The 17,760-nt window shown below is 39.6% G+C and overlaps 1 protein-coding gene across 13 annotated transcripts in view; it reads right to left on the reverse strand.

Annotated features, from left to right (window-relative positions):
• NFIA (nuclear factor I A) overlaps window positions 1–17,760 on the reverse strand; it is a 417,681-nt gene that overhangs the window by 112,898 nt on the left and 287,023 nt on the right. For all 13 annotated transcript variants that reach the window (XM_028733254.2, XM_028733259.2, XM_077928681.1 and 10 more), the window contains exon 3: window positions 11,966–12,031. In XM_028733254.2, coding sequence (XP_028589087.2) covers window positions 11,966–12,031 — 66 coding nt within the window. The remainder of the gene's footprint in view (window positions 1–11,965; window positions 12,032–17,760) is intronic.

Raw genomic sequence — 17,760 nt, forward strand, 5'->3', positions numbered from 1 at the left:
GAATTTTGGACAACACCAAACAGGATGTCGATAGTGAGTGGTATCCTGTTGTTTTTAAAAAGTGCCCCATGAGTATTAAAAGATGAGAACTCTGTGCGTGGTTGTATTTGTAGGGTCTACACTTTAAAATGTCATGTCTTCTCAGCATCAGGGCCTCTTCCACTGGGTGAAGGAAAATAAGGTATTAAAAACATGTTAGCTTGATAAATATTTCACACATGACAAGAAATGCTAGGCAACCCAGCCCCAGGGGCTGTGATGAGCTACACAGGTACCCTTTTAATCTAATCTGTTCATGAACACCTACTTGCAACTTGTAGGAAGCCAATGAGATGCAGCCTCCAAATGGTCTATTTCAGACAAATCCTTATGTGAATTAAATTAACAGAATTACATAAGAATTAATAAAATCAGTGTGCTATAGTGATTCAGAGTGTCAAACTAGGAGAGGAGAGGCATGGGCTCAAATCCCTACTCATCAATGAAGATTACTGGACCAGCCAGTTTCACCTACTTCATAGGGTTGTTGTGAGGATTAAAATGGGTGGACACGCTGCTTTAAGCTCCTTGGAAGACAGATGTGGTATAAATGCAAACAATCAAGTACTCAATCAAATATTCCAAAGCACCTACTTTGTCCAAATACAGTGGTACCTCTGGTTACGTACTTAATTCGTTCCGGAGGTCCATTCTTAACCTGAAGCACCACTTTAGCTAATGGGGCCTCCCGTTGCTGCCGCCGCACGATTTCTGTTCTCATCCTGAAGCAAAGTTCTTAACCCTATTTCTGGGTTAGCAGAGTCTGTAACCTGAAGCGTATGTAACCCGAGCTACCGCTGTATCTTGTGCTGAAAATTGGGCACCTAATTACAGCCCTTTTTGACATCTATCAGCAAGCTATATTGTATCATTTCCTAGGGCTTAGCTGTTCCAAAATGCTAGTCTTTCTGGCAGGAATACTTCATTAAGGAAGATGGTTCTCTGATTCAATCTGTCATACTTTGTAGAAAGTGAAAAGAACATTTCACTTGGGCCCAGTTCAGCGGTGGCTAGCCTACGGTCCTCTAGATATGGTTAAAAAACTACAATTCCCATCCTCTCTGGCTGGGGCTGATGAGAGTTGAAGTCCAACAATGTTTGCAGGGTCACAGGTTGCCCCATCCCTGACAGAGCTCACAAGTTTAGATAATAATACAACTAGTTCAAGCATTTTGGAATAATGGCATCACAGCAAGGGACCCACAGAGCCAGGAAAATACATTTAAAGAAGCCTTAATTTGTTTTTTAAACAAATTTTTAAACATTAAAGAAAAGACCCAGGAGAACTTCTAAAATCTCTTGGGGCAGCTGCAACCCAGAGGCTGCAGGTTTGACACCCTGTTTATACGCCCTTCTGAAAATATCTACACATGGACTGGCATGGGAGAGGAAGGAATGACTGCTCTCTCTAAATGGCACCCCATGTTTAGCCCAAAGGCAGTGTTTAAAGGAGGGAGGTCTTAAAAAGCCAGTGTTGGTGTTTATTATCGCTTCGCAATGCCCACACCTTATTGAGACCAGTTCTCCTCACAAAGGAGGAAAAGAAGGGGGAACCTTTCCTATTACGGCTTGCTTATGTTCATCGTGCTAATTTGAATGCTTACCTTTATTCCTGGCACACAGTTTTAACCTAAGACATAAAAGGTTGTAAAAGTCATGTACTGTACTGCCAGGCTACCCTTGTGTTCCTGTCCATCATCCTGTTCAGACACGGAAAGGGCTAATGATCTGTCAGCTAGGTAAATTCATTACCCAGGAGAGAATAGCGCGCCGCTGCTTTTGCCCATTCACAGCAAGGATTTCTTTCGGCATGATGCTGCATCTTCCAAGTCTCACGGGAACAGTTTATGGTTGGCAGAATAGCACTAATAACAACAATTTACATTTATGTGGTTCAGGGCATGCTCTATATTTCTACTCCTAGATCGTTCATACTCCCACTGGCAGATTCATCAGTCAGCATGGAGGAGATGCTGCCCTCCTGCTCTCAGGACCAGGTTCCCCCTAGTTTTTCTTGAATGAAAATGGGTCAAGAAAGCTACAATTTGAAAGGAAGGGAAAAGGGGGGAGTGGAAATAGAGCAGTGATAACCAGCTGCTGCCTTGAAGAAAATAATCTTCCAAGAGCCAATTCCAATGAAACATTTTCTTCTACTCGTGGAAGGATGAATTTTAAACAAGCTGGGTTGTGTCCAAAAGGTTCCCTAACTTTGACTCACTACGTCAGAGAAAAAAACCCTACCACTGCCAGGAGGGAACCTTTGAAGCCAGCTCATTATTTGCTGATTTGATTTATTGTGTGACCCCCTCAAAGACTTGGGATGGATAAAAGAAAAGTTAAAACATATAAAACAGAAAATGTGATGTAACCCTTCTACTACCTTGCCTTAGGTTACAAAAAATCAACTGAAATAAATAAATGAGTACTTAAGTTCCAATTTCCAAAGTTAGATTCTGGCTGTTTCCTGCTAGAGATCATTTGAGAAGCAGCCAATAAGGCCTCTTTGCGCATAGTTGAAGTCCTTACATAATATTTGTAAGAGGGCATTTTCACTTGATGTGGTTTTTATGGATTGTGATGGAACATAAAATTGGAAACACTGGTTCACTTTCATATGCCACTTCATATGCCATAAACAGCATCTTGAAATATGTTGGAATGTGGACCCACACGGAGTTTGCAGCAGTGGTCTATAAGTATTTTCTGAAATTCTTGTTCTGCTGCTGCTTTCAGATTTTTGAGGAAAAATCCACGATCTTTTGAATTTTGATGTCTGCTGAGATCTGAAGGGGAAACTGGCTGTACTAGTATTCAGGAGCCCTATGGCGGGTGCCTTCTCTGCCGACTTTTAAACAAGTGCGGAAAACTTCTGTTCTGCTAGCCCTTCACAGGCAGTTAAGATTACATCCCCCACAATGGTCTATTGATGTTTATTTTATTTTAACTTTTTAAAAACTTTTTATGATTTTATTGTTTGGTTTTATGATTTATATTGTTGTAAACCACTGTGATATATCTTTATGACACAGTGGTATACAAATAAATAATAAACTATATTGTGATCATTTCTAGATGGCTTGATTCATAAGTTTGCCCAGTAAGTTTTCCAGATCACAAATGAGAAACCTAGGTACTGTCAGAAACTTATTTCATAGTTTTCTACAAAGTCCTCCTGTCTTCAACCACTGAGAACCACATATTTAAAGTACGGTAAGTGACAACTGCTAAGGTTGATATAGAGGTGGGATGGAGTGAATAAAACCAATGTTCCGTTAGAAAATGGGCTAGTTGCAATAAGGACCTGCTAACTATAAGAATTAAACTTTGAGAGTATAAAAAAATGCATTTGTTTTGCTACTGAGATAAACAGGACACTGGACTAGATGAATCTTTCCCCTGATTCATATTGAGTGAATTGTGTTTTTATATATTGACTTTACTTGGTGTTTTACTATTTCTGCTTCATTAAGCACTATTGGTATATTTTGCATTTTATACTTTTGCATTGTTGTTGTAGTTTTGAAATTTTATCATGTAAGCTGTCTTAAGAGAGACTTTTACTGAGAACGGCAGACTATAATTGTTTTAAATAAATAACCAATCAAGCAGGGCTCTTTCTTATAGCTGCGCATTACAGTGCTCCGTTTTCTCTACCAGTACTGCTTCCCACAGTGTAAAACACACACAAATGAAACAAATCAGGAGCAGGAAGGATTTCCTGTGCAGAACTGCCATTATTAAGTAGCAGGGAAACAATTCATTGGTGCAACAGTAAGATCAACAACCGAAAATAAAGTTAGTTACAGATTAAACTGTGTTAAAAGCATTAAAAAGAAATGAAAAGGGAGATCTGTAGCTAGAATCACTACCTCTTTATTATAAATGACTCCAAGGTTTATTCTAACAAGTCACAGGAGCAACCTTCCTTTGTGAATTCAATCTCCCAATCTTGCTTTTTTGGTACTTTCTGAGAAACACACACAGTAGCTTAGAGTTGTGCTTCCCATCTACTTCTAAGACTCCTGACTAAACTGCCTGGAGGTGATTGTAAGAACTTGCTCAAGAATCATTTGATAAATCACTTGGCATCATTCAGATGAGACGGCGGAGGAGAAAGAGGTGGCATATTTCATTGCATGCATTCAGCAAAATTTCTCAGTTGTCAAACACCCGCATCTTCTAGGAATACTATAGTATGTAACACATGCAAACAAACACAGGAAATGTGATGGACGTGATTACCAGCATACATGCAGCTAAACGCTACGGTGCTGCTTTGGCTGCTGCAACACAAGGAGACACTTCTGCCACTGCAGCTAAAGTGATAAATTACGCTATGCAGTATGCCTTACGTTACATTTGAATACTTGGGAACTTTACACTCTCCCTTATTACAATGGCATGCCACAACCGGGGAACCAAGTGACCCTGACCCTATTCTATTTTATCTGTTTCCTTTTGTTGTCTTTGCACTCAATTTTTCTGCCAGTATAAGTGACCATACTCTGTTATATCATACTTCTGTTGATAGAGCTTGCAAATTTTTCCAGCATCTCACAACTAATAAGTGTGCTGCTATAAACAAAATTGCCTGCCAACCTAGCAGTTGCCTACCAACCTAGCAGTTCAAAAGCACCCCCGGGTGCAAGTAGATAAATAGGGACCGCTTTCTAGCGGGAAGGTAAACGGCGTTTCCGTGTGCTGCGCTGGCTCGCCAGATGCAGCTTTGTCACGCTGGCCACGTGACCCGGAAGTGTCTCCGGACAGCGCTGGCCCCTGGCCTCTTGAGTGAGATGGGCGCACAACCCCAGAGTCTGGCAAGACTGGCCCGTACGGGCAGGGGTACCTTTACCTTTACCTTTATAAACAAAATTATAAGCATTTCCTCATATGGAATTCTGACATTTTGGCCACTAAAGATTGATAACATTAATTTTGGATCCATCTGTATTTCCTTCTTTTCTATATGACTTACTCCAGTTTGGGGCTTTCCAGGAAAGTGCAAGAAAGCATCTGATGTGGCATAATGGTGTCTTTACATTGTACAGGGCTGCTGCACATGCCTTGCTAAGTTTAGCTACCATCCTGGGCTCTGTTTTGAAGCCTGCAATGGACTTCAGAATCCATACAGGGTGGAGGAATTTAAATAAAAAATAAAAAATTAATTTTTAATTTTTTTATTAAAAATGGTTCAACAAGACATTTGAGCAAAACAGTTCCATTTATTGCTATCCCCATCATAACCCCAAACTGTGCTCTCATTCACTAAAACCAGATTTCAGTTCCCTGTTAGGGTTGTTTTAGTACCCAGTTTGCAGACATTTAACATGAAGAAGTCCAGTATACACTCTGACATAGCCTGGCCTCGCTTTCGGCATGCCACTACTAGCTCACATTTTTAGGCGACTTGTAGAGAACTGGCGACGCGGGTGGCGCTGTGGGTAAAAGCCTCAGCGCCTAGGGCTTGCCGATCGAAAGGTCGGTGGTTCGAATCCCCGCGGCGGGGTGCGCTCCCGTTGTTCGGTCCCAGCGCCTGCCAACCTAGCAGTTCGAAAGCACCCCCGGGTGCAAGTAGATAAATAGGGACCGCTTGCCAGCGGGAAGGTAAACGGCATTTCCGTGTGCGGCTCTGGCTCGCCAGATGCAGCTTGTCACGCTGGCCACGTGACCCGGAAGTGTCTCCGGACAGCGCTGGCCCCCGGCCTCTTGAGTGAGATGGGCGCACAACCCTAGAGTCTGTCAAGACTGGCCCATATGGGCAGGGGTACCTTTACCTTTTTAGAGAACTGGCGAAGCCCTAACACAGCCACTTGACACAGGATGAAGTGGCATCTGTTAGGCTTTCCCTGTGACTGCTAAAGCTGAATGTGAGCAAACTTTAAATCCTCTCTAAGTCAAAACAGAAATTCCCTTCCTTCTTTCTCTTTCCCCTCATTTTGGCTCTTCATGTGCAGAGGTATAAGAGGAAGAGTCTATAACTGCTAATGTAAAATTCCTCACAAGATGACAGGCCTGCTCACGAGACAATAACCTCTCAGCACTTCTAAAGTCAATGGATAAGCTTTTTATAAGAGGAAGTATAAAAATGGATGAGGAAGGAAGAAACCTATAAAACTTTTACACATACCTCTGTCTCAGAACTCTTCCTTAATTACGACCAAGTAATGAATACTTCTATTAACTGACTGATTTTTAGAGTGCACTTTTATCTACAGGTTCTATATTTACAGTGCAAGCCCTTTCAATTAATACACGAAACAGGAAATAAGTGGCTAATTATTGTATTTCACTGCAAGTAACAGGTCTTTCATTGGACCCGTTAAACGAGGGAGTTAAAAAAGAAGCTATGGTATGCAAATTGAGGACAAGGGTTACTGGGTTGACAGCAAAAGATACACTTATTTGTAGCACAGCTTGAGACATTTTTAAGGAAGAAACTTTTTGGGCTAACTGTTTTGGGAGTCTACTGCTGTAGAATCATATTACGTATGATGAAAGATTTAGAACTCAGTTTCATATCTGCACAACCATTTTGAACTACAGTCACAGTAAAAAAACAAAAACAAAAACAAACAAACAATAACTTATGTTTATATTATCCTCCTTGGAATTCTTGCTGAACAAGTACAGTGGTACCTCGATTTACAAACGCCTCAGATTACAAACGCTTCAGGTTACAAACTCTGCTAACCTGGAAGAGTTACCTCGAGTAGAGAACTTTGCCCCAGGATGAGAATGGAAATCGTGTGCTGGCGGCGCACATTAGCGAAAGCATGCTTCTAGTTAAGAACAGTTTCAGGTTAAGAACGGACATCCAGAACGAATTTAGTTCATAACCAGAGGTACCACTGTACAATTTTTCTGATTAAATCTTCTTTATTACCTGCCTACAGCATTTTCCCCTGCAGGTACCCACTTCTGGAATGGCCCTAACACCCAGCTATCTTCCTGTGTGGTTCTCAAACTCTCCTTCCTTCCATCATTTATTCACTTACAAAGATTTATACCTTGTCTTTTGATAAGTGCCTGCAAACCAAATCCATATCAGAAACATAATAAATAATAAATTGGATTAAAACACCAATAAAGCCTACAATAGATAAACACAATAAACATTCAGCAAGATAAAAATAGAAACTAAACCAATTAAAAGGTCATCTCTAAAAGAACATGTCTCTCAGTGCAATGAAGCAACCATCAGCCATGCCTAGGAGGAAAGTTCCAGAGTTTGTTTGGCACACGAGAAAAAGCATGTTCTCTGGTAGTCACTCACCTAATTTCCAAGGAGGAGCCACACTTAGAGAAGATTATCTTAACTGATGGACAGGCTATAAGGAATAAATATGTGTTCTAAATGCCTTGACCCCAGTCAGTTTTGAACAAAACCTGCACTTTGAATAAGTTGAGAAGCAAACTGAATGCGAAACAGCATGGAGGTGTCCCACTGGATATGTAATAAGTGATTCTTGGATTGTGACTACATATATATTCATGTGTGTGTGTGTGTGTCCTCTCCTGTCTTGAGAAACCAGATACTTATTTTTGCTACATTGCCTATTCCTTCGCAGAGACTGCTAACTTCAAAGTGCAATGAGTATGTCATGTCCTTCAGGCACCATGTGGTCAGGCCACAAACATTTGCTTCATGCTATCAGTACTTTGTGTCAGTATTTGCTTGGATGATTTCTTTTTTATCAGAATGTGTTTCTTGCGGAGGTTAATGGTTAACAGCTGTGACATCCAAAGTGCTCTGTCAATTTGCAGCTCTTGCAACCTGTAGGTCACTGGTGAGGCAGCCTTCATGTTTGGCCTGAACATTGTCTTGAGAACTGACCTTGAGTGACTCCCCCATATGACGTTGGATTGACAGCCAACTTGCACAGGAGCTCTACAGCAGAATGGCAGTGATGCCAACAGCCAGACTATGGCTGGAATCCTGTGCACACTTATGTCAGGGAAAGTCTTGCTGAAGTCAATGGGAGTTATGTTACCAGTAAACCTGCAGAAGATTTATGATCGGGGGAGTAACTGTATAAGACTGTCTATAATATAATAATATATTGCATACTTCTGACTTTAATACGTAAACACACTAAATATGCAATAGCATATCCAAGCTATATGCATTTTAAAAAATATACAGTACAGTGGTACCTGGGTTTAAGAACAGTCCTGTTTATGAACGATTCGGTTTACGAACTCTGCAAAACCAGAAGTTTTTGAGAACTTCACCTTGGTCTAAGAACAGAATCCAAATGGTGGAAGGGGACCGGTGGCCTCATATGGGAAAGCACGCCTCGGTTTAAGAACAGTTTTGGTTTAAGAACGGACTTCCAAAACGGACCAAGTTTGTAAACCGAGGTACCACTGTATGGTAATTTTCATAAGTAGCCAATATACAAAAGTACCTAGAGCAGGGGAAAGGTTGCTTAGTAGTTTTTCCAACAGTTTTCTATGTAGTTACCTCCCCTGTCCCTCAAAGTTCTAGAAATAGGATTAACAACTTCAGAATTTGGGATTAGAAGCAATAAAGGAAGGAAAACACTTTATTATGGCTGGGTAATGCATGAAGTAAATAATTTTTGCTGTTCTTGTGCACAGTGCTGCCATGGTAAGCAGATTGTGGCATAGTGCATTGGTGGGCGCCAGTGACCTCTGTACCAGACACGAATCAGTAAGGGTGCAAATCTATGGAGAACATACTCTTTGCACAGAGATGGTTTTATGGTTCATGTTGGAACTGATCTTCACCTAGTACATTTATCTTAGCAATTCAGTTTTGGTGCTTTATCAGTGAGAAGCCACTTGAAACCACAATAAAGGTGAACAGATAGCCAACTATTGGTTATGTTAGAGATTAATAATATCAGCAGGAAATTGATTTATACAAAACCAAGGGTCAAAGTTTTTAATCTCCACTCCTCATGCATGAAGGACAAGAGGAAAGGAGGAGCGAACAACCATAAGGCTTATAGTGGAAGTCTTACAATGGGAAACCATGGTTTCCTGTTAGATTTGTAATGAATAAATCTCTATATCCATAATTCATCTCTATTTCTGAGTCATGTGACTGGGCACCCTTTCTACCTACTTTACTTGTTATTAACTCTTTCCTCCTACTAATTTATCTCAAAAGAATAGCTACTCCCGAACTTGTAGTCCTCGAACTGCAATTTAAATGATATTATAAGCCAAACTGTTTGCTTCCATATTGTGATAAATATGGCAGCTTCGAGCAAAACCTTCTCCTGAACCGTATTCAGAAGCATGGGTATAAAGATGAGGTTCTGTAAGAATGTTAGCCAGATGACACGAACCACTTTTTAACTGCATTACTTATCATTTCAACATGCATTCAATTGAATTATGGCAATGCAGTATGAGACTGGGTTCAACATGCAAATACCAGGAGAGTCATTCTCTGATTTCATCAAAGTCTCTTTGAGATATTGATCTATCTTCTACAATGAAGGGGCAGCCTTAGGAAAGACAGTCATGCATAGCAATGACATTATTGTAAGGTTAGGGCCAATTTATACATGAAACACAACTGCATGTAACACACTCTCTCTCTCTTTTCAGAATGCAAAGCAGGAATGGAAGTTGAGGGTGGGAAGGAGCTATTTAACACTTTCTGCTTGGGCTATTTTTCGGCTGCAAAGCCAGTCCCTCCAATGTATCTCTCAGTGAAGAGCAGCTTCAGAGTGGTTTTTAGAGGGGAAATAGTATGAGGGGAAAGGATTAAGCTCTCTGTTTCAGCACACCTTTCTCAGGCATAAAATTGGGACATTACCTTGAAAAGTATTTGCATATCCTGCTGGGTTCCATCAGTCATATGGTCTGCATCCTGACTTTCTTAGGAAAGGCAGGATGGTCTTCTAGTATCTTTGTTTGCCATGATCACAAAAGTATCTACAGCCATAATGTCTTTGATGTCCAATAGGTTTTTTTGGACCACCATTCAGCCAAAGTTTAACAAATTTAAAGTCCCTTTGCTTCTAATGGGAAAGTTTAAAGTGCCCTCTTACTGATTTAAAGCTGCTTAAATCTCATGCATGCACATCCCTCTCTAAATAAATAAATAAATAAATAAGTGGGTGGATGAATTCTTAGGCCACCTTTATAAATTCAATACTATTATCACAAGGGTTAACAAACTATGGTAGTTCCGTGAGTAGCTGCATGCCATTATTTAGCACTTTTTCTTGTTAGGAAGAACAAGGTGCCTTTCCTTTACTGAGGTACAGTTAAGGAATTGCAACTCAAAGCACAAAGAAAGCACTGGAATTACAATTAGTATCAATTTAGATGCTAAATAACTTTTTTTTTTGGGGGGGGAATCTAAAATCTCTACATTTGTTTAATGAGCAATTAATTCAGTAAACATTGGTACACAGCTGCACTAATGTATACTGTCCTGTTTGCATTTACATATAAAAGCAGCCAATTCCTTGAAAAAAACAACCCAACTTTTAAATTTACGGTTAAAACTTGTACTATCAATTTCTGTCTGTCAAATGACAGTTATGCATGATGAGTAAGAGCTTTGCTGGACTTGAACTCCTGTCATGTTCTATTTCACTATCCCAGCACTAATCTTTGCACAGTTCTATAAATACCATCTCCCTCCTCCTTCAAGAGGGCTTGACTTCTTTTCAAAATGCTGAAGTTTGAAAGGCATACCATGTCCCCATAAACATTCTAATAAATTTGATGTAGTTTGATGGGGGGAAATTATGAATCATCAAGTTTATCTTCTATTTCTTTTTTTAAAAAGACAATGTTAACAAAATGTTTAGACAAAAGCATGCAATGGCATGAATTCACCATGGAGGAAAAAGAGTTCTGATAAGAGAGGGGCCCAGGAAGCAAGATGACACAGATCTATCAAGGCTGAACATGGGTTAAAGAATGTCTCCTGATACATTTTCATTGCTGTCTTCTACTTTTGTTTGTTTATGCTTTTTTATCTAAAAGAAGTAATAGGAAATCAGGATTTCAAACAACTTCTTTTTGCTTTTTTTTAAAAAAGGACTCGAGCTCCTGCATTGTGTCTGAGTCCTTGCATGAGAAAAGCAATTTCCACTTGTGCAGTGGAACATTCCATTCCTCCCCCCCCCCCCCCGCTTGCTTCCCAATCTGTTCTTCAGAACAGATTTAGGAGGGGTTTGGGAGGGGAACACATACTTCTGAGAAGAGGGAGGGGGGTTCCAATGCACTAGTGGGATTCATTCCGCTTGCACAAGGACTTCCTGGGATTCAATCCTCTTCGACTTGAAATGGCGCCCAGCTCTTCAAATATCGTGTGTGTTTTGCTGCTGCTTTTACTCTCCTGTGGCACATTCAAGGAATAGCTGGTGCAGTTTGCATCTTACTGATTTGTGTTGCAGAAGCTACTCACCCACAATATTCCATACATTACGAGGAATGCTGAACCTGTTCTTAATGAAGATCTAAAGCAAATCTGCTGACTGGGAAAGGCTATGTTCAAAATGGCACATGCTTAAGTCTCAGCGAGGAAAGTAACAAAGTGTCATCACCCACCTGACTTCCCCCCAAATAAATTTAGCTGCTCAAGTGCTTAAGTTAGCGTTTGTGAGCGTTGATCTTCAACACTCGAACAGTACAGTTCTTGCATGTCCCATTCAGTTCTTGCATGTCCCAGCCAGCTGATTCCCTTCCTCAAGAAAAAAAAAATACTCTTCTATTGGAGAAGAGGGAGGGTGGTAACTAGCAGTGAAGGGTGGGTGGGTGATCAGTAGGTGGGGATTGTTGGGCTCTGCCGACCCTGCTAATGACAACCAACTCCACACAGCTCAGGTGAGGCACTTGCTGCTAAGAGACAGTACAAGTCTAATTTTGCCTGGGGAAAACCCAAACAGATATGGACTCAAAGAATCTAAGGCAGCAACAGGTACATACTTACCATTTTCTGGCTGGTCCTTGATATCAGCTTCACTTGGCTGGCTTGGACTTTCAGACTGACTTGAATCTAAAAAACATAAAAATGGCCAAAAATTATAGGAATCGGTTGTGGAAATAAGATTTCCAAGTTCCAGACTTTAGATGATATAGATTGCAATCTCTCTATATTTCCATCCGATAGAATATACAGTATTATATTTTCACTGAACTTTAATGGAGTAATCAGATTACATTACATAGTTGTCCATTAATCAAACTTTGTTGTAGAATAAATTCTAGAAAAACTGAAACCAAAATTCGTAATTATAGAAAACTTTGAAAAACCATGCCGTCAGGCAAAGAATTTGGCTTTGTAATCCAGTGTGGGTTTGGGGCATGTGAGATTCCCTAATACTGCAATGTCATTATTTTTCAATAGCTAAACAACTTGCTGTTGAGACATTAACCTTTTCATGTTTGTATTATTAACTACCTTTGTATGAAAGCGCAGGCTTAATCAGCTGCTTTAATTCACAGAAGCTTCTGAATGAATTTCAGCCTGAATAAAGAGCTATGGGGATTGAACGTTATCATTCTTTTCCAGCCTGAGAAGCCTGTTCCTAAACCCTAGAAACCTCTCTGTTTCTTGATGCCAATGCCCCAGGTTCCCAGAGCTGCAATTCCCAGGGTTGGCAGACCTCAAAACTTCGGAAAAGCTGGGGATCACACCTGCTATTTCCCTTTCTTCTCTTAACCTAGATAGTGTGTGAAGCTGGGGAGGACGAAAACTGGGGGGAAAGACAGCTGGTGGAAGAGCTTCCCATACCTGTGCCTTTCTGAGAGTTAGCCAAAAATGCTCAGAAAAGCCATCTATTGCTCTCTTTAAGTGGTGAACTCAAGTGGTGAATGGTGATAGATTCTGGTACCAAAACAGGACCTTGGTGCCAAAGAAGAGCCAATGAGAAACAAGAAGGAATTATCAGCAATGCTCTGGGAAACCTTGAGGTTTCCAGAAGTACAAGGGACATTGAAAATATCTGAAGCGGGCAATCCCATGAAAAAGAAATGGACCAATGTCATCTGAGCATGCTCAGTGCTCAGTAGTCATGACTGCTGAGTGTCAGCTGGACGAGAAAACCAGGAAATTGTATGTGTGAGCCTGCAGAAGGAATGAAATGCCCTGCTTCAGCCCCCTGCAACGTATAATATCATGGAAGAAAGCATGGCTGGCTGAAACCAGCATTTTGTTACAGATCCCCCTTCTGTCTAATTGGCATTGATAGAGAGAAGCTTATGCTTGTGGCAACCCTTGAGTTGACTTCACCTTGAATTTCCAAGGTGCAGTGAGAAAGTCTGAAATTTGACCACATTTTAGAAAGAACTCCACACAAGATCAAAAGGTCATAACACCATACTGTGATTAAATTGAAAATCTTACTTCTATTGCTATGAAGTGATAACACCGCCCTTGAGGTATTAACAGCACGAAAGAAGAAGTACTGCTGATGACTTTGGGTCAAACTATGATAACGTATTACTTTTTGAAAAGTGTGCTAGCTTTTAAGCTAATGAATATTTTAATTATCAGACTACCATAAAGAAACTTTTGATACTCCATACGATCCCCCCCCCCCGCACAGCCTGTCAATATGCAGTTGTTATACAATGGTACCTTGGGTTAAGAACTTAATTCATTCTGGAGGTCCATTCTTAACCTGAAACTGTTCTTAACCTGAGGTACCATTTTAGCTAATGGGGCCTCCCACTCCTGCTGCCCGATTTCTGTTCTCATCCTGAAGCAAAGTTCTCAATCCAAGGTACTATTTCTGGGTTAGCGGAGTCTATAACCTGAAGCGTCTGTAACCCGAGGTATCACTGTAGAGTAAAATAGACAAGCCCATATCAACTAAGAAACTATAGCTAATTAAAGTACACGAAACAATGTGTATATTTACAATTGTACATCTAAAATAAGTTTCATTCAAATGCATTTTTTCAATGTGTGTTCAGTTGAACCAAACTGTTAGTGACATAGTGGATTTCAGAATTAGTGTCCTTATTGCCAAACATTAACAAATAATTTTTCCTTGATTTTTCTAAAGGAAACGAAAATGATTAAAAAAAATAAACAACTCATCTAGCACTGTGCCAAATTTCAGTGTTGTGAGATAGTATTATTATACTGTCATTTAAGATGAAATGGCTTGCACGTTAAAATTCTAATTCTGTAATCCTATGCACCCCTACTTAGGAATAACCCACATGCGACCTACATCTGAGTAAATGTGTTTATGACTGGGCTGCAGGAGTTGCTAACTATTTGTATGCTATTCTTTTAAATGCTATTGGGTCATGCTGTTTTGTTCTGTTTTAAAATTTATATATAATTGTATACCACTTTTGCCATGGAAGGCTTAGAGGACACACTAGTCAGGAAACAAGACAAGAACCTTATCATTTTTCTTAAACAAGAACAGAACAGCAACATGTTATAAGGTTGCAATAAGATGTGTGGTTTTCCCCCCCTGACTACAGCATCATTATGCTTTTTCAGATCTACAGATGTATTTATTTTCTCAGTTGTCTTGATATCTGGGACCAATGGTTCATACTACAATACTTCCTATTATTGCATTCCTCCATCCTTTCCAGCTTAATTTCCATTTTGGGGGGAGAAGGGTATGGAGATTCTGCATGCTGTCCGTATGATTCATGCTTTGGCGTCAGGTATTAAAACAAAGTCCACAGGATCAATGTCCCAAAACATTCTGTTTCTCCAACTCTCCACAGTGCCATTTCGACAACTACTGCATGATTTAGGAGATTATCCAGGTTATGGCTTCTGAGCTCTTTGATGGAAGCCAGTCCTCCTATAAACTACATTTCTCTTGTGGATGAAATGGGCATCAAAATTGGTCAGAACAGTCTCATAGTTGTGTTTAAGTTGTGAAGGCCTACTTCAGCAAAGATGATAGATTTGTAAGCATTGCAGAGTTTTGTGGGTGACATGGTATTTCTATTCAAATCAAGCCATTACAGGATTATTATTTCTGTGTCTGCTGCAGAAAATGGTGCTAATTTTCTTTGTCAGAAATTGGTGCATTTAAAACTTGACCTCCCATACCATGGCATGGAGCACTTAGAGGAAACAGCTAGGAATTTAGACAATATTTATTGCCCCTCAAAACAAAAACAGCAGCATCAAGAAACACCCAACTATACTGGAGTTCAGTGCCTTCTAGGGTCTAAAATATATAATTGACATGTACAATTACAATAATATCAGAATGAAGTATTATATATAAACAAGTAATGTAAAAGGATATTATGATATTATGTTGCAAACAAGGAATATAAAATTATACTATGTCGTTCTTGGATTTGAAATACAATAAAGCTTGGATGTCACAAATTTATCCCAGTGTTTATACTTTTTCTGACCTTCTTTTTTCATCCTGGCTATCTTTAAATTTATTCTGTTTTTGAAAAGACCCTTCAGTCTTTTCGGCTACCATCAGGATTAAACATGGGAACTATGGCTCTGAAGAAAGCAAACTACCAAAATGTTTCAAAACAAAATATAATTCTGTTCACTTGATTTTTACTCAGATACTGAAGATGATTTGACACAGTCAAGAGTTTCAGTGTTTGGTTATTAAAGAGGAAATTCACAGAGCAGTCCTAAAAATGCAAAGTACACAGCAGAGGGTTTTCATTTGGTTCACACACCACAGCCCTATTCAATAGTATGCTGACTGTAACTTCCCTATTTTGGATTGCTAAAAAGATAACTCAAAATCCAGCTTTTACAGTATATTACACACTTTGTGTTCTGATGCACACAAAACATATCCAGTGAAATCAATGTGCAGAGTAGATAACATATTTAATTTATGTAAATGAAAGAAATTTTCATCCACATTTGAATTAAATTAATATTACTTAATATTATTACTTAATATAAATTCAGGTTAGCCATTCATTTATTTATTTTTCTCCCTCCACACACACACTCATATACACAAACACACAGAGGCAGAGTTATATTCCACCACCTACATAAATTAAGAATCATGCAAAAATGCATAACCATATACATACTAAATTGGTGTTCCCCTCAAAGCAGGTTTTATTGCTGTTAGGGCAGGTAAGATAAATAATTATAAAATTATTATGAAAACAGGGCAGTTCTGATCCAACTAAACATAATAATTTTAAAATCTCATTAACGTCAATGGAAGAAAGTTAAACATATACATAACTCTGCCGCTGAAATCAATGGGATTTAAAAGCAGATTGTGCCCGGTATTATTAAAGTGAGGCTTTAATTTATTACAGATGGAGATAGAGCCATTATAGTGAAGTAAATTATTAGTCACACACATCCAGTAATCTAGTTTGAGGAAACGTTTGCTGGTGGATTCCAACAAATCATAAACATCACAGTATTGGAAGGTGAAAAAAGCCTATAGATAAGCTTTTCCGGGGCTGTATCAGCTAGTTATATGGCGCTGCTCCCAAGGAATTATACTGTGGAGTCTCTAAGTGGACTTTCTCTTCTCCATTCTCCTTTCCATTGTCAATGGTGGCAGCAACAGGGGGATCTTGGGATGAATTGCAAGGGGAGAGTTTTGGACAAACTGAGAGGGAACTGGGTTGGCAATGGCTTGGGAGGGGTTGGTAGGTAGGCTGGGATGGTGAAGGAGAAGGGGCTGTGAAGTGAAGTGGGTTGGAGGGAGTTGTGAGGGGATAGGGCTTGGGGCAAGGTGTAAAGGGAGGGAATTAGCAAGGGGTGGATGGGCAACAACAGAAAGGAAGACAGCCCCTAGTAATCACATATATTTCCTCTACTTTTGATGAATATACTGTGTCTAATGAGAGAAATGGCATGACAGACGAGCCAAACTTTCTTCTTCTGATGCAGCATCTGATTTCATGATCAGGTTTTCTGAGACTTTTTAGCCTTTAGACAGGATTTCTTGACTTTCACAGGCACAGTAATATTATATCAAAATCCTAACTAGGATCCTGAAACTTTATCAGTCTCTAAAAACCACAGAAAGCTGCAGCCTCTTTCTCTAACATAGAAAAAGCCTTTTGACCTTTTTGATTCAAAGAATTCTACTCTCTATTTTTCCCCTGACAACTTGGAGATAAACCTATAAACCCATTAACAATTGGAACTGAGAAGATGGCAGGTGATTCAAACCCAAAAAGTCATTATTCGTAATGAATAATAATGACATTTATAAATAAACATGTGCAGAAGACTATGAGTAGAAGATTGAAGGAAAATAATACTATGGGCTAGTTTATGGCTACAGATCACATATTCATTGAGCAAAGTATGTCAAATATCTCTATTGAAATTATTTTTGGGGGAAGAGGAATATATACTATCTCTGATCTTTGCCCAAATGTGGCTTTTCTTTCACGCATGGAAATTGCTTTTGCTGTCATGAGTTGCAATATTGAACATATACATGGTGAAGGAACTCTCAGTGAACCCAACAGCACCCAACTATGTATGAATAAACATGTTTAGGACTAGGTTATACATATTTTAGTTTCATGGAGTCAAAGAACGATGCTATGGGACAACATTCATGTCTCTTAACATCTAAAAACCCAATAGGTAGAGGCAAGGTAGCACATTTGTATAGTTTTCTGAGAGTAGTAGTCACTGGGAGTGTCAATTGGGAGCCTGATTTGAATAACAGGCAGAACTTTGTGGGATGGCTTATTTCCCCCATGAATGCTTTTCAGAAAATGGAGGTGTGATCCCTTGCTACGTATATAATCAAAGGACTCAGAAAG

Source organism: Podarcis muralis, chromosome 5, assembly GCF_964188315.1.
Source record: "Podarcis muralis chromosome 5, rPodMur119.hap1.1, whole genome shotgun sequence".
Lineage (NCBI taxonomy): Eukaryota > Metazoa > Chordata > Lepidosauria > Squamata > Lacertidae > Podarcis > Podarcis muralis.